This window comes from Durio zibethinus, chromosome 12 (assembly GCF_047325235.1).
Source record: "Durio zibethinus cultivar Kanyao isolate XHJ-2024 chromosome 12, ASM4732523v1, whole genome shotgun sequence".
In the NCBI taxonomy this organism is placed as follows: domain Eukaryota; kingdom Viridiplantae; phylum Streptophyta; class Magnoliopsida; order Malvales; family Malvaceae; genus Durio; species Durio zibethinus.
Window position 1 is genome coordinate 78,996 of NC_143173.1, and position 24,401 is coordinate 103,396.

Genomic DNA, 24,401 nt, shown 5'->3' on the forward strand with positions numbered 1-24,401 from the left:
GTAGCATCCATTAATTAGCTAGATCACTTACAGTATGATCAGCATGTAGCAGCACCTCCAGCAACGATTTTCCAGGTGAGCCCTTTTGGATTCAAGACAGTGAATTACAGAGATACACTCGTACGTCTGCAATGTAAAGCAAAGATCGTTATCAACAAATGTTCTTCAACCATGTGGAGACAAATCCACACTGAAACATGAGCTATATATAACAAGCTAGCATGAGATATATAGCTATTGAGATTGCCTTTATTATTTCCCATTAAATTTAAATTAAATGAATTCACTTTTCATCACTTGATGGGATTTCACCAACGCATTTTTATTACTACTTGGACAATTACCAAAATGATAGTTGTGCTTGTAGTACGTAGTATTTTCCTGGAGGATGTATATACAGAAGACACAGGAGGATTTTCAATCATTAATTAATTCCCTCCCTTATGCTTGTTGTAGTAGTCAATCAAGTTGGTAGCCTAGCTAGGAGGGAGACTTCAATCTCAAGCAAGAACAAATATTTAGGCTTTATCGCTTCGCTTTTATGTTTTGATTGGTTTCGATCGACAAGGAAATACTAGGATAAAATAAACTTTACCTCATATATATATATATTACGAAATAAAATACTACCTTTGCTTTGCTTGGTACTACTACTGTACCAACCTTTCCATATTAGTGATGAAACCAATCTGAACCTTCCCGCCACTCTTGAGGGCTCAGAACCTATTTCCCGCCCATTTCCTCGCATCATCAGCAACTGCAAGACCAAACGACGACGTCTCTAGCTAGATCTAGACCACAGTACACCGTTGGGACTCCACTCCCGCCTAGACTATAGTTCATAAAATATTAAAATTCCAGCTCGCCCCAACAACCCCATTCCTCAAAAATACCCCTATCCCTATTAGTTAATTAATTAATTAATAGATTAGAAAGAAAGAGAACTAGCCGTGATGACGTACTAATCGGGGCATTTCGGACCCACGTCAGCAAGGATAATTCTGTAACTTCGCTACGTGAAGACGGTGGCATCTGTCGTAAATATTCAAACCCTGAGGCCACATCCTGTAGTCGGTCGACCTATATAAGCCGTCTCCATAATCCTCCTAATCCTTTCTCGTTTTCCCCCTTTGGATTTCCTCTCATTTCAGTTTTCAGATTTTAACTTTTCTCAATCTTCCATTTACAAAGTCGAAAAAATTCCCCTTATTTCCTTTCTTTTATTCCCCGCTTAATCTTTGTTTCTCTTGGCTTTCACTGAATCTTTTTGTTATTTACCGACAAAATTTGGGCTCTGTTTAGTTTAGTTCTGCTGCTCTTCGAAACCCTAACCTTAGTTTCGCATTCTCCGAGTTAGTGTGAGGCCGTCGCAGAGGTAAGAAGCCTAATTCTACTTCAAGGCTTGTTTGTTCTCCGTCTGAAAATTGAAGGAGATTGTCAGCAGAGTTGAAAATGTGAGTTTTCTCTTTCTATTCATTTAATTTTTGGTACCTATTAACTATTTGACACAAATTGAAGCCCTAATTTTCCTTTGAATTCGAGTTTTATTTGATGATAAGTTGAAGTGTTGGACGGTTTCCATTGGTATTTTGGAGATGTAAGCCTAGGTTTTATATGTTTTCTAGTATTAATTTTTGATACTTAAGCTTAATCGAACTTAAAATTTCTGGTTTTCAATTTAAGTTTGTTGAATGTTTATTCATGAAGAGTGAGAAATGTTGGTGTGTTGCATTTTTGTTCTTTGATTCTTGTAGTCTCTGAAGTGTTTTAAGGTTCCTTAAAAGCTAACCGAGCCCTAAATTCAAGTTTTTTGTAATTGGTGTTGAACTGTTGGATAGATATTTCCCTTCTTTTTGCGGTTACATTTATTCTTTAATCATCTCTAACTAACGGTTATTATTAGCCCTACTTTCTATGCAGAATAGCTTCTAAATGGCTGATCATCGGAATGCAAATGGCCAGCCTCCAAATGGAACAGCTACTGGATCAGGAAGTATTTACTCTATTAATCTGGATAACTTCAGAAAACGTTTGAAGGCTTTGTATTCGCATTGGAATGAACAGAAAGCTGAGCTTTGGGGTTCTTCTGGTGTCCTTGCAGTAGCAACGCCACCACCTTCAGATGATTTGCGTTACCTGAAATCTTCAGCTCTAAACATTTGGTTGCTAGGTTATGAGTTTCCAGAGACAATTATGGTTTTCACAATGAAGCATGTTCATTTCTTGTGTAGCCAGAAGAAGGCATCTCTGCTTGAAGTTGTGAAAAAATCTGCCAAGGAGGCTGTGGGAGTTGATGTTGTGATGCATGTGAGGGCAAAGAGTGATGATGGAACTGCATTGATGGAAGCTATATTTCGGTCCATTGGAGCACAATACAAGGGATTTGGAAATGATGCTCCTGTTTTTGGTTACATAGCCCGAGAGGCTCCTGAAGGAAAGCTTTTAGAGATATGGGCTGAAAAACTAAAAAGTGCTAGCTTTCGGCTTACTGATGTAACCAACGTGTTATCTGACCTGTTTGCTGTGAAAGACAAAGAAGAGCTTATGAATGTGAAGAAAGCTGCTTATTTAAGTTACAATGTGATGAACAATATTGTGGTTCCAAGGCTTGAGAATGTAATTGATGAGGAAAAGAAAATCAGTCACGCTACCTTGATGGATGAGACAGAGAAATCCATATTGAATCCACAGCTGGCGAAAGTAAAGCTCAAGCCAGAGAATGTTGATATTTGTTACCCTCCCATATTTCAAAGTGGGGGTGAGTTTGATCTCAGACCTAGTGCTGCAAGTAATGAAGAGAACCTGTACTATGATTCTGCCAGTGTTATCTTATGTGCAGTTGGAGCTCGCTATAATAGTTATTGCTCAAATATTGCCAGGACTTTCTTGATTGATGCCACTCCACTTCAGAGCAAGGCATATGAGGTTCTTCTTAAGGCCCATGAAGCTGCAATTGGTATGTTGAAACCTGGGAGTAGAATTAGTGCTGCCTATCAAGCAGCACTTTCAGTTGTTGAGAAGGATGCTCCTGATTTGATCACAAATCTAACAAAATCAGCTGGGACAGGAATTGGTCTTGAGTTTCGTGAGTCAGGGCTTAATCTCAATGCGAAGAATGAATGTGTGGTCAAAGCAGGAATGGTTTTCAACGTGTCACTAGGTTTTCAGAACTTGCAGTGCGAGAGTAATATTCCAAAGAACAGGAATTTTTCTCTGTTACTTGCTGATACAGTTATTGTTGGTGAACAGAATACAGAAGTGGTGACTGGAAAAAGTTCCAAGGCTGTTAAGGATGTAGCTTACTCATTCAATGAGGATGAGGAAGAAGAAGAAACGTCAGTGAGGGCTGAAACTAATGGCTCTGACCCCTTCATTTCTAAGACAATGCTCAGATCAGATAATCATGAGATCTCCAAGGAGGAGTTAAGGAGGCAGCACCAAGCAGAACTTGCTCGTCAGAAGAATGAAGAAACAGCTAGGCGGCTTGCAGGTGGAATGGGCACTGGAGACAATCGAGCAGTTGCAAAGACTTCAGCTGATTTGATTGCCTATAAGAATGTCAATGACCTGCCCCTTCCAAAAAATTTTATGATCCAAATTGACCAAAAGAATGAGGCTGTGCTCTTACCAATATATGGTAGTATGGTCCCTTTTCATGTGGCTACTATAAGGACAGTTTCCAGCCAGCAGGATACCAATCGAAATTGCTTTATCCGGATAATATTCCACGTTCCAGGGACTCCGTTTAGTCCCCATGATTCAAACTCTTTAAAGAATCAAGGAGCAATATATCTAAAAGAAGTCTCATTTCGCTCCAAGGATCCAAGGCACATAAGTGAAGTGGTACAGCAGATTAAAACACTTCGTCGGCATGTTGTGGCCAGGGAATCTGAGAAAGCTGAGAGGGCAACCTTGGTTACTCAGGAGAAACTCCAACTTGCAGGGAACAAGTTCAAGCCTATAAGGTTATCTGACCTTTGGATTCGTCCTGTTTTTGGTGGCCGTGGGAGAAAGATTCCAGGAACACTTGAAGCCCATGTTAATGGTTTTCGGTATTCTACTACCAGAGCTGATGAGCGTGTTGACATTATGTATGGAAACATAAAGCATGCATTCTTCCAGCCCGCCGAGAAAGAGATGATCACTCTCCTTCACTTTCATCTGCACAACCACATAATGGTGGGAAATAAAAAAACTAAGGATGTGCAATTCTATGTTGAGGTTATGGATGTAGTCCAGACATTGGGAGGGGGAAAGAGGTCTGCTTATGATCCAGATGAGATTGAAGAAGAGCAAAGGGAGAGGGATAGGAAGAATAAGATCAACATGGATTTTCAGAGTTTTGTGAATCGGGTGAATGATCTCTGGGGGCAGCCTCAGTTTAATGGTCTTGATCTTGAGTTTGATCAGCCTCTTAGAGAACTTGGCTTCCATGGGGTCCCCTACAAAGCCTCAGCTTTTATTGTGCCAACTTCAAGCTGTCTGGTTGAGCTGGTGGAGACTCCTTTCCTTGTGGTTACCTTAAGTGAGATTGAGATTGTGAACCTGGAGAGAGTTGGTCTTGGTCAGAAAAATTTTGACATGACCATTGTGTTTAAGGACTTCAAGAGAGATGTACTCAGGATTGATTCCATCCCTTCAACCTCACTTGATGGTATCAAGGAATGGCTTGATACTACAGACCTCAAGTATTATGAGAGCAGGCTAAATCTGAACTGGCGGCAGATTCTGAAGACAATTACTGATGATCCACAGAGCTTCATAGAAAATGGGGGTTGGGAATTTTTGAACCTAGAAGCCAGTGATTCTGATTCTGAGAACTCAGAGGAATCGGATCAGGGTTATGAGCCATCTGATATGGAGTCTGAATCTGAGTCAGAGGATGATGAGTCTGATAGTGAGTCACTGGTTGAATCTGAGGATGAAGAGGAGGAAGATTCTGAGGAAGAATCAGATGAAGAGAAGGGAAAGACATGGGAGGAGTTGGAGAGGGAAGCAAGTAATGCAGACAGGGAAAAAGGGAATGAATCGGACAGTGAGGAGGATAGGAGGAGAAGGAAAATGAAGACTTTTGGGAAATCTCGAGCTCCTCCTAGTAGTGCTATTCCCAAACGTTCCAAGCTACGATAGATGTGATAGTATTTCTTTTAATTACAGTGTCAGTTTATTTTTATTGTTTAGACGTGATTTTAGTTGCAGCTGGTGCTTTAGAAGAATGTAGTTTCCTAACATAGCTCTGAACTGTTGGTTCATAGTTTTCATATTAGGATCTTGTTCCTTCGTCCTAAGCAGTTAGGCACCAAGATGGATTTGTATGGAGGAAAGGTTTTGGTTGTAAATTGGTGGTATCGGATTTGCTCTATTAGTATTTCGTCTATTTATGTTGCTCTATTGAATTTTGCCCCATTAATTTTTCAAATTTAGGGGTCTTGATTTACTAAATCAGTGTGCCACATCACTTGTTCTAAGAAGAGATTCACCTCTTGGAATGCTTTCTCCTATACGATTACCATATTGTGATGTTTCTAAATATGGCCGAGTGCTGCTTTAGACTGCTTAAATTTCAAGCTTCATCTTCCAGGATATTGTGAAGCTCTCATGAAGCCAAAATAAGCATCGTTAATCATGCCAGTGGCATCACAACTACATACATTCCTTAATACGTCACTATTCTTAGTTCTTGTGCTTCTTGTTCTTAAAAGAGTCATTATGCCAGCTGCTTTCCTTTGTTCTGGGTTGGAACCATAAATTTGATGCATGGTGCTGCACTGCTTGCTGATGTTACTAACTTCGCTTTTGAAGTCAGCTGCATTTTTTTTGTTCTTTTTATACTTGAATTGTTGTTTTATGCCCGGTGGCACGTCTTGCACAGCACATTTATTAAAACCTGATTCAGGACCATCCTTCTCTACCACTGTGACTGCTGCTTGATAAACAGAGCTCACCCTGTTCCCAGATTTCAAAGCACTGATGGATGCTTCTTGGGCTTTAAGGAGGACCTCATAAGCCTTGCTTTGAGTGGCATTAGCATCATTCAGAAAAGTTCGAGCAACATTTGAACAGTAGCTGTTGTATAAAGACCCAAGTGCACAACTTAATTACACCAATAGAGTCACAGTAAAGGTTCTTATCATTGCTTGAAGCACTTGGTTTTACATCAAATTCTCCTCCACTTTGAAAAATAGGAGGGAAACAAATGTCAATGTTCTCTGCCTTCAATTTCACCTTAATTCGTGCTGGTTCCAATATAGTCTTCTTTATATCATCCATTGGTGCAGAGTGGGAAACCTTCCTCCCTCATCAATAAACTTCTCGAGTTTGGGCACCACAAATTGCCTCATAACAGATGAAGTCAAGAACGCAGCCTTTTCACATTTGTAAGCGCAGTTTCATCTTTGACAGCAAACAAGTCTGAGAACCCATTTGTTACATCACTGATTTCAAATTTTGCATTCTTCAACTTTTCATCCCGTGTCTCCAAAAACTTTCCCTCAGGTGTCTTCCTTGATATGTGACCAACAAAAGGTACATCACGATCACCCGACTTTGTCTGAGAATAGATAGCTAGAAAAATGCTATCCATTAGACGGGTTCCATCATCACCTTTTGCCTTCACATGAATAGCAACTTCAACATCAACAGCTTCTATGGCAGACTTCTTTACAACATCAAGCAAAGAGGCCTTCTTCTGGCTACATAAGAAATGGATTTGTTTCTTCAAGAAAACCATATTTGTTTCTAGAAATTCATAGCCAACCAACCAAATATTTAGTGCTGAGGATTTCGGGTACCTCCGATCCTCTTAAACAGGAGGAATTGCAATGGCAAGAGCACTAGAAGTGCCCATTAGATCAGTTTCGTGTTTATTCCAATGTGAATATAAAATTTTCAACCGCTTGCTGAAGTTATCCAGATTGATGGTATATGGGTTGGCAGCTAGTGGTGGCTTGACATTTCTATTCCAGTTTTCGGCCATTGAGAATTACTCCAAAACTGACATTAAATCCAGGAGAGTAAAGCTTGTTGAGTATGACAATCAGCATAAACTGTGATAAACAACAAATAATTATTAGTTCCCGTTCCTTCTCCATTTGGCAAAAGGTTCAACCTTAATAGAATTTTCTTAATTAGCTATTTGCTACATACACTTAAATCAGAGCATGGTATGCATAATCAGACTAAAGATGGAAGTAACAAAAAATTATGATGTCCAAAGTCAAAAGCCTGATCTTTGAAACCATTGACATAGTGCACTAAACATAAATACTGATAAATGTCATTTGCCAAGAACAATAGAAATAGAAGAGACAAGATTGGAGAAAAATTGGGAAACTTAAATGGAAAAACATGATTTTGAAAGATGAAACAGTTACCTATATATTGCTTTGAGGTGAAAATTTTCTCACGATATCATCTGAGTGAATGAAGAGGACACCCAAAGAAGAGGGGTTAACTGAACAGTTTTAGTTTTAGATGATCAAGATGGGTGATTTTTGGGTTTGGGCAACGGAGGAAATGGATGAGATAGGAAAGACCATTTTGAAGATAAGAATAATTAGTATGGAATAGACTAAAAATAGCAGTAATAGATATAGAGAAAGAGAAGGATGCAGAGACGATGATGGCAATGGTGAAAAGACGGAGAAAGAAAGAGAAGAAACATTTGAATTCAGTATGATTTTGTTGGAAATGTCCCAAGGCCCAAAGGTTCCCTCCTCTGCTTTTTACTTTAAAAAAGAAAAAAAGATAATGTTCTATATGGCTCTTGAATTATTGTAATTTGTTGAATTTTATATTTAAGCTAAAAAAATTACTTAATAGGTACCTAAACTCTAAAATCATATATCAATTTGATCCAAGAGTTAATTTTGTTAGTCTAAATGCTAACTTGACTATTTTAGCTAATAAAAATCCGTTATTTGGACACAAAATGATATGTAAGCATGATATGAATTGCTTATGTGACTAGATATTTTGAAAAAAAAAAGTGAATTAGTTAAAAATAATAATTTCCCCTTAAACCATAAATCTCAAATTCAATAGTTAAACCTTAAATCGAAAAATCAAAAAATTCTCTGAAATTTTAACAAATTCAAAACTTGTAAAGGGTTTGGCAAGAAGCATGTGAAATCGAAGTTGCTACCTTGTGAAATCTAAGCTACAACATTCATGAAATCAATAGCAAATGAAGAAAGCAAAATGGCTGAAAGAAGATATAGAGGTTTTGTTGAAGATTCATTGAAGAGAAATGGACATTTTAAGTAGTCACGATCAAGCTGCAACTCGAGAACAAGAAATTATTTTACTTCAATAAGTTGTTATTATGGAGTAATGGCTCTAATTCGTAGGTCAACAACGTTGAACAATCCAAGAAGAAATTTTTATGGGTGTGAAAAGTTTAAAGAGGTATTCTTCACATTTGTTGATTTATGCAGAACTAGTTTTGTATTGATGGATAAAATTGAATTTATTTCTGTTAATGTTTTGCAGGGTGTGAATTATGATTGTTTTTAGTGGGTTGAAGATGAGCATTCATTAGACAGTGAAAATACAAATCAGGATGAGGAACTGAGATTTGAAAAAGATAAATTGTTGGCTGAGAACAAAGAGTTGAGGAAAGAAACTATTGCATTGAAGGAAAATTAAAATAATAATGAAGTTAATAGGCTTTTGAAGGAGGTTTGGGTTTTGAAAATGAAAAAGAAATCATATAAGGATTGGTAGCAAAAAGGTCAAAGACTAATATGGTATTACAAAATTGTGTTACTAGTTTCTTGAATGGTTTTTTTTCATTTTCATTTTAGGGTTTATTTTATGGTAGATTGAAAAATTTTAAGAATTTGTAGAATGACTGTATATTTTGTTCTAAACAATTATAAGGATGAAGTAATGAAATGAAAGCAATTACTACTATGTGTCCCAGTTTAGATCTTTGTTAAATGCTACCAAAACTTTGTGGTTTTGATTTTTTTAATTTAAAAAATCTATTAATTATTTTTTTTCTTTTGTTTCTCACCATTTGCTTAAATTTTTTTGTCTTCTTATTGCAACTTAGTTTAACTTTTGATTTTTTGTAAATTGTTTTCACATTGACTATAATGTTTGTACCACTTGCTAAAGTATACTATTTTGTCATTATCTTTATTCTTTTCTATTTCTCAAAATTGAATGTCGCCTGTAATGACAATAAGCCATCCTTTTTTGTGTTGTCTGCAACTATGATAATTGGTTTATATTGTTGCTACAAATAGAATGAAACCAATTGATCATTACACAAACAAGATTGAAACTAATTCATTCATTTAAATCCATCACCATTACATAAACAAGAGATGAAACAATACATTAATAATCCATCATGAAACAAGTTTATTAATTCTTTGCTCATTACACAAAAAGAAATGATGATGATTATCCAAAAAGAGTATAAACAACATCCATAATTGATCCATGACAAGATGGAACAAGATGAAACTATAAAAAAGATGAAACCCTTTCATTCATCATTAACTAGAAGTAATTCATACAACATCCAACAATGTACCTTCATACATATAAATAAATTGATCATGAATATCCAAAAATAACAGAAACAACATTCATCATATTCATAAACAAAGAGCATAAAAAAGTTACAAAAAGTTATCATGTTAACAAACAACATTCATATCAGTTCCTAAAAATGATGATGATTATCCAAAAAGAACATAAACAACATCCATAATTGATCCATAGACAAGATGAAACAAGATGAAACTATAAAAAAGATGAAACCCTTTCATTCATCATTAACTAAAAGTAATTCATACAACATCCAACAATGTACCTTCATACACATAAATAATTGATCATGAAAATCCAAAAATAACAGAAACAACATTCATCATATTCATAAACAAAGAGCATAAAAAAGTTACAAAAAGTTATCATGTTAACAAACAACAATCATATCAGTTCCTAAAAATGTTGCTGGACTTGGTGCTCTTTGATTTTTTCCCAACTTGGCTTTCTTATATACTTTGTATCTTATGTAAAAGAGTTAAAGTGTCATCAAGTGCTATTGAAGTTTGTCTCTTCTTTTTTACGCCCAACAACTCCTCTATTAAATCATGTATTGAAACCATTAAAGTATTACCAAATAATGCATCAAAATCATATCTAGTAACACATATAGATAGGTTACCTTGACCAAAATAAATTTTTCATCTTCATTTTTGGTAACACCATTTAAATGGCCATTAATCTCTTTATTTAAAAAACCATGTGTAGCTGCTGTTGATGTTAATGTATGCTTAGCACTTTTTGGAACAAAGTTTAACATTTGGCCTTTTAGTTTAGATTGTTTGATAAAATATAATTCATCAGCATATATACATAAATCCAAGCAATCTAACAGTAAAATAAAAAATTACATTATAAAAGAACCCTACATTTAATATCTGCAATCCTATTTTCTCATTAATATATATGCCATTCCTTGCATGATTGTTCTTCTCTTAATTTTAAGTAGTACAAGTTTTTCTTTAATTTTTTATTTTTCTTTTTGGACAGGTAACTTTAAAAGTCTTGTGGCTTTCAGTACTGCATTGGTTTTTGTAGTTTATCTTAATGGTATGCCTGCTATAGTCTGTGTGATGTTATGAGTGTTATAGTTTGTGTGGGTAGTGTGGTTGCTACTCGAGTCATTATGGGCAGTGTGGTTGTTGTTGTGGTCACTTTGGGTGGTGTGGCTACTACTCTAGCTCTGGTCAGTCCGGGTGGTGTGGTTGCTATTGCTATTTTGTTCATTCTGGATGATATGGCTGTTGTTGTGATCACTTTAGGTGGTGTGGTTGCTGATTTGGCTTTGGTCACTCTAGGTGGATTGGTAGCGGGTTTGGTCACTCTAAGTGGTGTAGTTATTGCTCTAGCATAATGTTCTGATCTTGCAGGTTCATGATGCATAAGTGTATTCATGTCTTCACCTTATCCTATGTTACTAGCCTGTAATGTATAAAAAACATAACCTTAGGTTTTAATCAATTTGTAAATTAAACTTCAAATTATATATGCATATTGTAACTTTCGTTTTGTTTTTGTGGACACTTATTTGAATTGTGACCAAACTTGAAATAAATTTAAACACTTTAGCTTCTTTCTTTTATTTGATAACTTTGTCTCACTTAAGTTTTCACCCACCTTTAAATTTTTGTTCTTTTTTAGTCTATCAAACATCTTTCTAGGAAGTGCTAGGTCTATGTCTCCCATTTATGTGGTAGGCCATAACTTGTTTATAAGAATAATTGGCAGCACACTACTATGGTATTTCTTATACATTTTTTTCTTATATATATATGCAACATATTCTTCAATTTTTTCATTCTTAAAAATTATGACACATATAGCATGAGGACATGATATCCTAATCAAATCCCATGACCTATATATGCACTTCCACCCACCCATATCTATCACAAATCTATCCTTATAACATTCAACCTCATATCCATCACTACTATTCCATACAACATGACAAAAAGCACTAACTTTCTTATGTTCTTCTATTTTCTCACAAATTTTAGGACAGAGCAACTTAGTTCACCTAACACATCTAGTCATATTGTCAATAATTCTTTACATCACATAATGTATAATTTTTTCAAATATTGAAATGATGGATATATGCCTAACATGAATAATTCTAGCATTAAATGCCTGAGCTATATTGTTATCCACAACATTGACAAACATTTAATACTAAAAAATGCCTTTGACCAATGCTTAGGACCTTTTTTTTAATATATCAGTTAATATTGTATGTTTCAAATCTTTAGGTTTTTTTGCTTTTGCTTTGAACTCAGCCTTTGTTGTAGCTTTACTGCACATCCAAAATTGCTTATAAAGGTCATTACCTCAATGGGTTTTCTTCTTATTGGCAAACCAGTGTCTTACACAGAATTTGTGTTCAACTTTTAAGAATAATAGAACTTATGGCATTACATAAACCTTACAATAATAAATGAAAAAAGTTAATTAAACATTCAAAAGTAACTAACCTTAAACCTTCAAAAAACAAAATTATATAATTATCATATATACCTTTTACATGTCACTCATGATAATGAATCTAGCACCATCCTCTATTTAAAAATAAACTTTTAAGTTATCCAAAAACTATCCTAAGTATGCTTATTCTCCACCTTCACAAATGCTTAAGCAATAAGATACATTTAATTATTGGTATCTCTACCAATAGCAACCAAAAGTTTAGTTTTTAAAGATACCTTTAAAAAAATTCATCTACACACAGTAAAGGCCTACAATATTTCTAAAATCCTTCATCAAGTGCAATAAAATAAACATATAACCTCAAAAACCTTGGTTTATGCTTTGCTATAGGCCTTTCAACCACTAGATCTACATATCTATTTGGATTTGCTATTTTTAGAACAACAACATAATCAAATAGCCTTAAAAACTCATAGTGATATTTGTTAGTAATTTTTTCTTGAACTCTCATCGTAGCATTCCTACAAACTTTTATTATGACATCATCATTTAACTCTTTTTTTATAAGCTTTTTTTATCTCAACCAATTGCAAATCAAAGAAAATGATCAGTCAACACCTTATAATCTATCATCGAGTTTTTGAAGGTAATAGTACAGTGATACTCATTTTTCAATGTCTTTACCTTGAACAACCCATCATAGTTGTCTATCATAGCGTAAATTAGGAATGGATAGTTTTCATGTTTATAAATAGTCTTAACCTTATGTTTCTCATTCATAAGGTATCTATAATCAAACCTTTTTACAATTACATGATTGGTCAATATATCATTGAATTGTCTTAGACTATAAAAAATCATGCCAATCTCAAACCCAAGATCTAGATCTGAAAGGTCAAAGTATTTTTCTTACTTTTCTTACATACAATGTCCCCATCTTCACAACTTTCATAACTACCTATGTTTGAAAAGTCTATGTAATCTATATCATCCTCTTGATTTGTCCCAACCCCACTATTCTCACATACCTCATTCTATTTTACTTTTTTCTTTTTTCTCTTGATCTTTTGCAAAAGACCTTCAAAATCTACTTCTTGTGAGATCTTATTACTTTTCACTACCTTACTTTTCTTTTTTTTTAAAAAAAATTTAGAGTATGATGTTCTAATATTCTGTATTTTCTCATTATCAATATCTGAGTTCCACTTATATTCTTCAAAGGGTTCTTTCTCATTATTTTAAAATTGACCCTCCTTTGCACCCTCATGCGAACCTTCAAGTATACCTGCATCCAACACAATCACATATACAAATGCATCTCTCAAATTACTATCACTGTCAGCCAACCCACATATATTATTATCATCTCAAGTAATAAAACATAGTAGTAGTACCCTACCCAACCTTTTTAACCATGTTACATAACACAGTGAATGAAATCACATCAAGATCTATACTCCATATATCTACATGCCCACCCATATAACTTATTCTCGAATTTATAATAAATTTCTAACCTAAATGCATGTGTAAAGGAAACATCATAAAAGTCATTATTTTAGCTACATCAAAAGTAACAAAAATTGAATAAACAAAATCTTAAATAGTATAAAGAATACAATAATGCAGACAAATTGGGATCACATTGCAAAATCCAAACATACAGTCTGACATGTAAATATTGATTAAAAGGAAGTGATGTGCCCAAATAAAAAGGTATATGAAAGTAAAGTGTTGTGCTCGTATAAACTCTTATTGAATAAAAAAGCATTTGAAATAAAAAAGTCATAATTTCCAAAACTACTGTAACATTAAATCAAAAAATAAAAAAATCAGCATACCTTAAAAATTTTTATAACTCCCAATCGATTTTCACTTTGCTTCACAAAATCAAACCTAAATACTCTAGAAATCTTCTTGTGTCGGTTGAATTCCCTCGTGCCAGTCAATGCTCTTGACTTGTCTTGTTCTAGCGACGAAACTCAATATTTCGATCAAATGGTATAATCAAATCTAACCTAAAACTTTTCAAATTAACGTATTTTCTATTACTTTCTTATTTGATTCTCAGAAGAACGATTTAAATTTTGGGTACTAACAGAAGAATGATTTGGGGGGTTTTTTTATAATTTTGATTTTGATTTTTTTTTTTACCTTGGTTTAAGGTTTTTTTTTTTTTTATTTAGGTTAGGGTTAATCAATATTTGACCACATAAGTAATCCATATCATGCTTATATGTCATTTTGTGTCCAAATGATGGATTTTTGTTGGTTAAATAGTCAAGTCGACAACTAAGCTAATGAAATTAACTCTTAGACAAAATTGATACATAATTTCAAAATTTAAGTACATATTTAGTAACTTTTTTAATTTAAGTACCAAATCTAAAAAATTATAATAGTTCAGGACCCATATAGAATATTAACCCCAAAAAAATTAGTATTCCATATTTTTTGCTTTGAGTTTTACCTCAACCTTATCTTTCTTTTAATGAACTCAGGTTGGATTCGAGGTGATACCATATATTTACATTAGATGACTCAAAATTTTGTGTATAATAGTTAATATGGTTACAGTTTTTCATTTTCTTTTTAGGATAAAAAAATTTTTGGCCGATAAAGAATTTGGTTATATTTTTTATAAAAAAAAATTGGTTTTGGAAATATAAAAGAGATTATATATTTTTAATAAAATTAACACTTAATATAGTAGTGATAAACTCCACTTGCACACTATTGCAATCATAAAACTTTTTTATATTATTATCAAGCATAACAATTAAAATTAATTTCATAAAAATGATATATAATTAAAATTAAAAATAATATGCTTTTATATTAATATAATTTTGAGAACATATAATTAATTGGTTAAAATTGAATTTAAATGTTAATTTATAAATTAATATTATAATTTTTAATTTTTTTTGCTATTTAGTATATTATTGTCTTCATATTAGCTTTAAAATATGAAGTGAGTGTCGGAGTAAGAGTCGTTTGAACCACCAGAACAGAGAAAAAACCAAACCAAACCAACCACCTTAACCTGTCGACTTAACATGTCATACCTCCCTACTCAACTCAGCTTGTCAGTTTGTTTATTTATTTATTTATATATAATCACAAAAAAAAAAAAAAAAACAAAACAAAACAACGTAAAATATAAATAAAACTACTCTACTACGTTTTTATTTTACCACTAATTCAGAACAAATAATAAATAAAACAGAAATTTTATATATTTTAAAAAAGGAAAGCTGAAATAATAATAAAATAAAAGTACGACCACCACAATATAAACATTTCCCCTACTTTTCCTTCCTTTTCCATTCCTCCCTCTTTAACGCTACTGCTTAATCATACACCTCGTCCTCTTCTCTATTTCGTGTTTCAATCCGTAGGTATCATCCTCCCTCTCTTTCTTGGCTTTTTTTCTTTTTCTTTTTGTATATATATTTCATGCTTTTCTTTATCTTTTCTTAAATTACATTGGATCGTGTTGTTTCGAGTACGATCTTTTTGGTGCTCATCTTCAGATTTGGATCCGCAGATTGTGTCTTCTTTTTCCACAAAAAAAGATTTTTTTTTGTGGTTGAATTTTACCTTTGAGATCTTTATTTTTGTAATTTTTTTCAAATAAATTTATACTTTTTATTATTATTCAGGAATTGGTTGAAGATGGTTTTTTTTTTTTTTTTCTTGTTTAGGCTTCCTTCAATGGATATCCCTCTGCCTTTTTTTTTATGTGTTTCTGTATATTCAACACTTAAGTAAGTTTTTAAATGGAAAGGATTTTTTTTTGTTGCTGATGTGCATTTGCTTGATGAGCCCTTAATGATTAACTGTATTCATATTCTGAAATCCCCCATAAAAAAAATTGGCAATATGTGCTTGTAATTAATGAAATTGCCAAAACGTTATATGCTTCTTTTTATTTGGTATGTGGCTTGTTAAGTTGGGTTAGCTTTTTTTCTTTCTTAATTAAGAAGCTATGATATTGTAAAGACATTATTTAGCTAGATATGGAGATTTCCTACTATTTGTAAGATAAAAGATTTGTGATTTGATGGACTCAAAACTGTTGTTTGTTGTTTTTTTTTTTTTTTTTGATTTAAATCAAGGGTATCTGTTGAATTCTTTTTTTTTTTTTTTTCAAACTGGTTAAGTGATTTTTTTGCAAAGCTTGAACTGCTACATAGGTCCTAGTGCTTAGTTCACTTGATTATTTTTTGGGTATATTTTATGTTAGTATGATTTTATACCCAACTCTATTGTTGAGTTAATATGGGTTGTGGAAATGATGGAGATTTTTGTAGCATAATAGCAACATCTCAGTCGAGTTTGTTAACATCTTTTTTCGTTTTTTTGTTGTAGATAAATTATTGGCTTTTGAGGTGGAATATTAACAGGATTAGGACACACCTTTGTACTACAGATGGCTTCTGTTGGCGTGGCGCCTACATCTGGTTTAAGAGAGTCTAGTGCTGCTGCTGTTGATAAGTTACCTGAGGAGATGAATGACATGAAAATTAGAGATGACAAAGTGTGCATTTCTTTGTTTTACGTTTTTTTTTCCTTTACCATTATGATTCCCTGCTTTTGCTTTTTTTTTCTCATACCAAAAATGCAACTAGCTTTCATAAAAAAATGCAACTACCTCTCATGGATCATCTTAAATTTGTAGGAAATGGAAGCAACAATTGTGGATGGTAATGGAACAGAGACAGGGCATATAATTGTGACAACTATTGGTGGTAGAAATGGTCAGCCAAAACAGGTAATCTGATTGTGCCTTGAGAATGCTATTGCTCTGAGTGAGCCAGTACAAGTTTTTCATCTCTTTTCCCATTTTCTTTCAAAACATCACCAAATGTCATCTTCTCCTCATATCCCTCTCTTTCTGAAATTCCAGACAATAAGTTACATGGCTGAACGAGTGGTTGGACATGGATCATTTGGAGTTGTCTTCCAGGTAAAGACTCTTGTTTGTTTCCTGAAAGGTGGAATAACATGCTAATCTTCATAAGTAATTAGTAATGGACATTCTGTTGTTCTTTTAAATTTAGGCTAAGTGCTTAGAGACTGGTGAAACTGTTGCTATAAAGAAGGTTCTTCAAGATAAGAGGTACAAGAACCGTGAGCTGCAAACAATGCATCTTCTTGACCACCCAAATGTTATAGCTTTGAAGCATTGCTTTTTTTCAACAACTGAAAAGGATGAACTTTATCTTAATTTGGTACTCGATTATTTTCCTGAAACTGTTCATCGTGTGATCAAGCACTATAACAAGTTGAACCAAAGGATGCCATTGATATACGTGAAACTTTATACATACCAGGTATAGTGTTGGTTTTTCAAAAGATGGTTTCTCGTGTTTTTTAAATTGAAACTTGGTTGAGATGCTAATAAAGGTTGATTCTTGGCAGATATTTAGGGCATTGTCTTACATCCATCATTGCATTGGTGTGTGTCATCGGGACATTAAACCTCAAAACCTTTTGGTATGTTCAAATATCTATTTCTATTACCTCCTTGTTGGTTGATTATAGTAGTACCCCTGTTTCTTTATCTGCTTGATGAATGAACTTGTCAAGTCTCTTTGCTATATCTTATACGTGGCAAATCAGTGACTTATTCAGTTTTTTTTTTACCCTCCCTGCAGGTAAATCCACATACACATCAGGTTAAGCTATGTGACTTTGGAAGTGCAAAAGTCTTGGTATGTTGTGATTTCTATTGTCTTTTACTTTTTTGTTAAAGCATCAATCTTTGATTTTTCTTAGCTCTTACTATTTTATATTTTCTTATGTTAGGTGAAAGGGGAACCAAACGTATCCTACATTTGCTCAAGGTATTATAGAGCACCTGAGCTAATATTTGGAGCAACTGAGTACACTACAGCCATTGACATCTGGTCTGCTGGCTGTGTCCTTGCTGAGCTGTTACTTGGACAGGTAGGAAGCTTGTGCATATGAGGTTCATTATTGTTATTATTGCCTTAAATTATCCTTGGTGTGTTGTATTAAATAATTTTCTATTTGTCAGCCTCTATTTCCTGGTGAGAGTGGAGTCGACCAGCTTGTTGAGATTATTAAGGTATTTCAATTTCTGACTAATTTATTAGTTAGTGCAAGCGTGACGTATACATATATCTGTATGCTTTCAAGAATGACTTTTCTATGTTGATTATGTTGAGTGGATGACAGGATGAAACTTTTTTTTTTTTGGATAAGTTGTAATTTCATTATCTGAGAAGCAGCAGAACACTGCTACGAAATGACTGTACATACAATGTCAAACTCAACACTCAAGTATTACATTGCAAATATATCCCTACTTAGTCCCCATCTCTCACTTAACTCTTTATTAACATGATCAAAAACAATATGTTTTATTCCAAGCAATCTTAGACTGACTGCTTCCTTTATCTGCCTCAGAATCTGTTCACCAGTACATTCCTCAGAAAAAAACTGCCTCTTATTCCTTTCCTTCCAAATCAAGTATATATGCCCCCCAAACCAGTCTCAATAGGATAGAAATTAGAGCATTCCCTTTAATCTTGCTAACCGCCCACTGTAGCTCCTCCCAATCAGCAACCTCTCTGCGTAGATTGCAAAGCTGCAAGACCTGCTTCCACACAGTCTTAGAATATCTGCAGCTGAAGAAAATATGGTTCCTATTCTCTTCCTCCTGCTTGTGCAAACGTTGACATATTTATCAGGGTTCCTACCAGTGCTTTTGTTAACGTTAACATCATGAAATCCCTATGTTCCTGGTGGATGTGTCATTTGTTGGTGTGCTTGGACCAATAACTTTGGTTGTAATTACTTTTGTGTCATATTTTTAGTCATTTCCAATGTCAAATTGACCATTTCTCTTTAACTATGATAATTATGTGACTGTTTTCAAGGTCTTGGGCACTCCAACTCGAGAGGAAATTAAGTGCATGAACCCTAACTATACAGAGTTCAAATTCCCTCAGATTAAGGCTCACCCATGGCACAAGGTATTAACAATAAAGAAAGGGTGTGCAAATGGTCTTTTATTTCCATAACTTGTCATCCAATATATATATATATATATATATATATATTATATAAATATATATTTGTTCTAGATATTCCATAGGCGGATGCCTCCTGAAGCTGTTGATTTGGTGTCAAGATTACTCCAATACTCTCCTAATCTCCGTTGCACTGCTGTGAGTATATAAAATCTTTATATTAAATTATTTATTATGCTTCATCTATTTCCTTTGTGCTTTTCCTTCAAGTTGCTTTAGTATGACTTCAGGAGTAAACTCCAATTATGGAGGTTCCTTCCTGATTAAAAAGGGAGTTGAAAATATCAGTTGAGAAAAAAGTCCTTGGTGGTTTATGAATAGTTTAAAATTCATAATCTATGTGGGTTAGTTGTGTGATTGTTAACTCGTTCCCTTGGCCTTTGTTATACATTGGTGTTACTAATTACGCATGCAAAGAAGAGGAAGGTTAATGTGTTCTTTTATCTCTTTTTTTGGTTCTTTTTTTTTTTTTGGGGGGGGGGTTTGTGGCTGTGAGCGGAGAAGATAAAAGAGCTTAAATTATTGTGGTTACCTAGTTATATAATTCTTGTGTCTGCTTCATGCATCTCATTTTAGAAGTGTTACTAATGTTGTAGCTGGATGCCTTGATCCATCCTTTCTTTGATGAGTTGCGCGATCCAAATGCCCGCTTGCCTAATGGTCGTTTCCTTCTGCCACTATTTAACTTTAAATCTCATGGTACGGAATGATTGAGAAACATAATCTTTATAATAAGCTTATTGATTTTTGTTGAGATGTATGATTGATTATTATTGATGGTGTTGCTGTGTCCACTAGAACTGAAGGGTGTTCCAGTAGAGATTTTGGCGAAATTGATTCCGGAGCAGGCAAGAAAGCACTGTCCTTTTGTCGGATTGTAATTTGATGCAAAATGTAACGAAGTAGCAAAAGTGTATTATCTTATGGAAGCTGTGTTGTTTCCGTATCTATGCAAATATATTCTTGTATGCCTGTGTTGTGTTACCTTGTTACGAAAAAGCAGATTTAGACATAATCCCCCGTCCTGTCCAAATTTAAAAATATATTTCTGTATATCGCAACAGATTTTAACTTCCATAATAGATGGAAACAAACATTTACTTCGATGTGTTGTATGTAATCTCAGAGAAGGAAAGATCCCAATTTATTTGAATGTGCATCTGTTCTGGACAGCAATTTAAGAAGGTTATTTGTGGATTTGAAAGTAGTTTTTGGACTCTTTTTAAGTCTCAAGCATGCTGTTACTGGCTGGCTTTGGGCACTCTCTGGACTGTCCTGTCTTTTCCTGATCGGAAATTTGGATATCAAAGTTACTGTGTATTACGCCGCGAACCGCAATGGCCATTATTATTAGTCTAAGCATTTTTTTTCCTTTTGCCTGAGGCTGTGTTATTTTGAAGTTTTTGTTTCTTAACATTACAGTGTGAATCGCAATGGCAATGTATGCTTGGTCGAAAAATGCTTTTGAAAGAGAGTAGCATTATCTTGAGAAATTAATTGAGTAGAAGTTGAAAACCTTTGATTTCCTCCTCAACTAAAACTGGTGGGAGAGTTGATAGATCTGGGTTTACTGGATTAATTCATTTGGATTGTTTCCTTTTTCCTCTTCAAGGAGTTTTGTCAGTACGGAGATAACCGCAAATGCTTCCATCCAAAGAATGATTCACAAAGTGCAAAGCCTCAAGCCACGTGTCACGGGTTGCACATTTTTTAGATCGAAACTACGTGTTTATGTGGCATTAAGATTACTTATAGTCAATGTTAATCTTTCTGGAGCCTATTTTCTCATGAATAGCTTGATATCGATCCTTTAAGCCGTATACTCATAAGTATTTTCTAGCTCCGACTATGTAAGGTCACACCTTAATGGGGAGGAACCTAAGTCCATCGACTCATTAGCTCACGATTCTTAAAGTGACCCTAAGACCCTTCTCTACTCGTAAGCATCAAGATCCTGGGCATCGACCTTCGAATTCTCCTCAGGGTCTGTAGCCTCGATTCTTATAATATTATTGCTTTTTAGCATGGTGAGAACTCAACACCATGCTCGCTCGTATCGTACGTATACTTTTATGTCAAAATCTCGCAAGCACAACATACATGCTGATCAACAGTTAACTTGGAGCCTCTACGCTCATCTCATCCAACGAAACTTATTTCTTAAGGCTTTAGCCTTTAACCGCATTTTAGGCTACCCCCATGCATGATGGACATTCAACATCATGCATGTCCCATCTCAGGGACTTAGGTGTGCTACCTCAGGTGCAGCACCCCTCTACCAATTGGCTATTAAGGTCTACCAGTGTGACTGCTTGCTAGCCCGCTTATCCCTCAAGCTCGATGGTGCCTTTCCTACACAAACACCATCTCATGATCTTTCTTACTCAAGGAAGGGAAATCGAAAGGCATAATGAACGTTACCGTTTAACCTCATGATTTAACGCAAAGGCACGATACAAGACCTGTCGACCTTAACCGTCCTCGGGTTTACCGGTCTTAACCGTCCTCGAGTTTACCATGACTCGAAGAGACATTACGTCACACTTGCAACCCTACGATGCCCACCCACCTAGACATCACATGTGCCTGAGAATAGCTCACTTCAAACTAATCAGGCCCTCGCTTGCCCGTTAGCCAAGAGGGTGGTGGAGAGCTGACACTAGTTGTCCCCTATAAAGAGCGTAAGAGCTTTTCCAAGCCTCTTACTACGAATTGTAAAAATGTTTGAAATGGAGACACTTTTTTCCTTAGACATCTCAAGGCTTTTCTTCACCCAACTCAAGGCCTAGTGATTTTTCTCTTAGTCACCAAAATTCTAGCATTCCACTTATTGCCCCACCAACCCACATGAAGGTGCCCACACACGACTTCGACCAACAGTACCCGATTGGGTAACTAACTCCAACGCACCTGTCCACTAACTTGTACTTGCCCACACATCTTGGGCCCTATGGCTCACACTACCCACACATAATATTAGCAACATGTTCCTATGCTTAAAATACCCACACATAGCTCTAGAACCACTATCCCGTCAATAAGGCCTTGACTGCTGCTCCGCTCAGGGTCACTCATGGAAAGACTGAAGCACACCAAGGCCTAACCATGACACTCTCCCTGTTTACTATGTCAATGCCCTCATCAACGCCAAGAGCATACCTAACTCTCTTACTGTACACAGTTGACATTTTCTCATATGTCTCCCACTTATACCCTCAAAGATTGAGTCGAGATCCCGTCACATGAGGCACTGCCCATAATACCCATCCATTGTCGATGTAGAGGGATCCTGTCAACTCCAATGCACATCTGTGCTGATTTCACTTTTGGTTTACACTTAATCCATTTCTTGTACATGTCACTACACTAATTCACCCATGATCACATCATGTTGTGCCCTTGAGACACCTTTGTCAAACATGATTCTCAATAGAATGAATGACCATCTACTTTGCCACACATTGGTATGCGCCATTAGACGTGACCCATCACACCAATTGCACCTTTACAAAATCGACTCTTCGATGAGCCCCTTTGGACGTGATGCTTAGGTCAACCGCACTCATACGATACCACCCATGATAGACCGTAGCATGGTGGCATTTAAACACTTCGATCATCTCACAACTAAGGTCTTTTTTGGCCTCTCCAAGGTCCCCTCTCTAGGTGTGACCCTTTGGCCAACTACCCTTGTAGCGACATCTTAATGCTCGCTATCTTGAACTCAATTTTAGACTCAAACACAGTTTCAATACTTGTAGGCTCCACTACCTTGGCTTGATTCCACAAGGAATCATAAATATCCCCCATTTTTACTCGAACTCAGCTCTGTACGCAACCATATCTCCACAATGGTTCCACAATCACTTGCCTTGACTCTGGTATAGCTCACAAAGGGCAACTTTAAGCCCACTCGATGCTCAAGGATCTACAAATCGACTCAATCTCAGGGTTTACTAACCTACTCAGCATTCAAAGTCTATTGACCCGCTTGGACTCAAGGCCATCTCATTGGCCAACATCTACTCAAATCCTAATCAGCTCAATCACCATCGGCTTATCCTTTGCATTGCTTAAACTCGTCCAGCCCACTGATAGGATGTAACTCAAATGGCAATACCATCGACTTACTCAACTCGATTGATCTTCTGACTCATACATCTCAAGGCCTTGTTAACTGGCCAATTCCCACTTGCTCGTTTTACTAGACTGCACACTGTTGTGATTTACTAACCACCACATTTCATAAGGCCATTTCTTTCGACCAACACCAAACATAGTTCACTAACTAACATAATCTCCCCATCCTCTGACCCCAAAAACTCATGGGCTACCAACTGTCACAAACTCATGGCTTCAATCTTCAGCCAACTCAAACTTATCTACCTCTATAGAATGGCTCCACTTTTAGACCTAAATACTCGGCTTGTACCCTATTAGGGCACTTGCACCACACAAAAAATGCACACGTTAATAATTGATCTCATTACGCATGACTTATGTCCCTCAAGACAAAACTTGCTTCGACCCACATGGCCTTACTCGACACCATTTCATGGTGTAAGGCCTTTTTGCATTTCGATCTCATCATGGTTTTCCCATTGTAAAGGCATTACATGCCCACATGCACCAACACCTTCCGCTAGGTGAGGCTCGATTCTTGTGCCCTTTTGCTTGACATCCAAGAGCCTACTCGAAATCTTTCCACCCAGGCCAATTTATCCTATAGCATGCATCGTTGGCTCATTCCCGAGCCTTCATAGCCACAAAACTGCATTAGCATCTCGATAGTTCTTTTTTAGCTTAGCACTACCTTAATATCACATTATCATGCTCATACCTGAGGCTGCATTAATCCCACTATTGAGTTAAACTAGGCTCTGATACCAAATATCATGGGCCGTGCATTCTTTAAACCGAAACCACACGTTTGTACGGTACCAAGACTACTCATAGTCAAGGTCAACATTTCTCGAGTCCAGTTTCCCATGGATAGCTTAATATCGATCTTTCAAGCCACATGCTCATGAACATTTTTTGGCTCTGAACCCGTAAGGTCGCACCTTGATAGGGAGGAACCCAACTCCCATCAACTTATCAAACCACAATTCTTAAGATGGCCCCGAACACCCATATCTAACCTGTAGGGATCAAGGTCCTTAGCACCAACGCTTGAATTCTCATAGAAGCCTACAACCCTAGTCCTCATAATATTATTGCTTTCTGACATGGTGAGAACCTAACACCATGCTCGCCCGCATTGTACGCAAGCTCTCATGCCAAGATCTCGCAGACACAACACAGATGTTGAGTAACAGCAAGCCCAGAGCCTTTAAGCTCATCTTGTCC

The 24,401-nt window shown here is 35.6% G+C and overlaps 2 protein-coding genes across 8 annotated transcripts; both read left to right on the forward strand.

Annotated features, from left to right (window-relative positions):
- Positions 1-1,119: 1,119 nt before the first annotated feature.
- On the forward strand, positions 1,120-5,442 carry LOC111295950 (FACT complex subunit SPT16-like). Of its 4 annotated transcripts, none has more exons than XM_022889824.2 (2): positions 1,120-1,454; positions 1,904-5,442. In XM_022889824.2, exon 2 carries the CDS (start codon positions 1,933-1,935, stop codon positions 5,128-5,130), a length of 3,198 nt encoding a protein of 1,065 aa, XP_022745559.1. In that variant the 5' UTR covers positions 1,120-1,454; positions 1,904-1,932; the 3' UTR covers positions 5,131-5,442. The 4 variants fall into 4 exon arrangements, with proteins under 4 accessions (XP_022745559.1, XP_022745558.1, XP_022745561.1 ...); XM_022889823.2 differs by having other exon boundaries at positions 1,921-5,442; XM_022889826.2 differs by having other exon boundaries at positions 1,120-1,375; positions 1,921-5,442.
- A 9,791-nt stretch (positions 5,443-15,233) lies between these two features.
- LOC111298002 (shaggy-related protein kinase alpha-like) lies at positions 15,234-20,205 on the forward strand. Of its 4 annotated transcripts, none has more exons than XM_022892658.2 (13): positions 15,234-15,389; positions 16,363-16,531; positions 16,673-16,765; positions 16,901-16,960; positions 17,055-17,327; positions 17,416-17,490; positions 17,652-17,708; positions 17,803-17,943; positions 18,035-18,085; positions 18,900-18,995; positions 19,107-19,190; positions 19,649-19,751; positions 19,851-20,205. In XM_022892658.2, the coding sequence occupies exons 2-13, from the start codon at positions 16,424-16,426 to the stop codon at positions 19,931-19,933; spliced, it is 1,224 nt and encodes a 407-aa protein (XP_022748393.1). In that variant the 5' UTR covers positions 15,234-15,389; positions 16,363-16,423; the 3' UTR covers positions 19,934-20,205. The 4 variants fall into 4 exon arrangements, with proteins under 4 accessions (XP_022748393.1, XP_022748392.1, XP_089624970.1 ...); XM_022892657.2 differs by having other exon boundaries at positions 15,246-15,381; positions 16,360-16,531; XM_022892659.2 differs by having other exon boundaries at positions 15,257-15,385.
- The last annotated feature ends 4,196 nt before the right edge of the window (positions 20,206-24,401 follow it).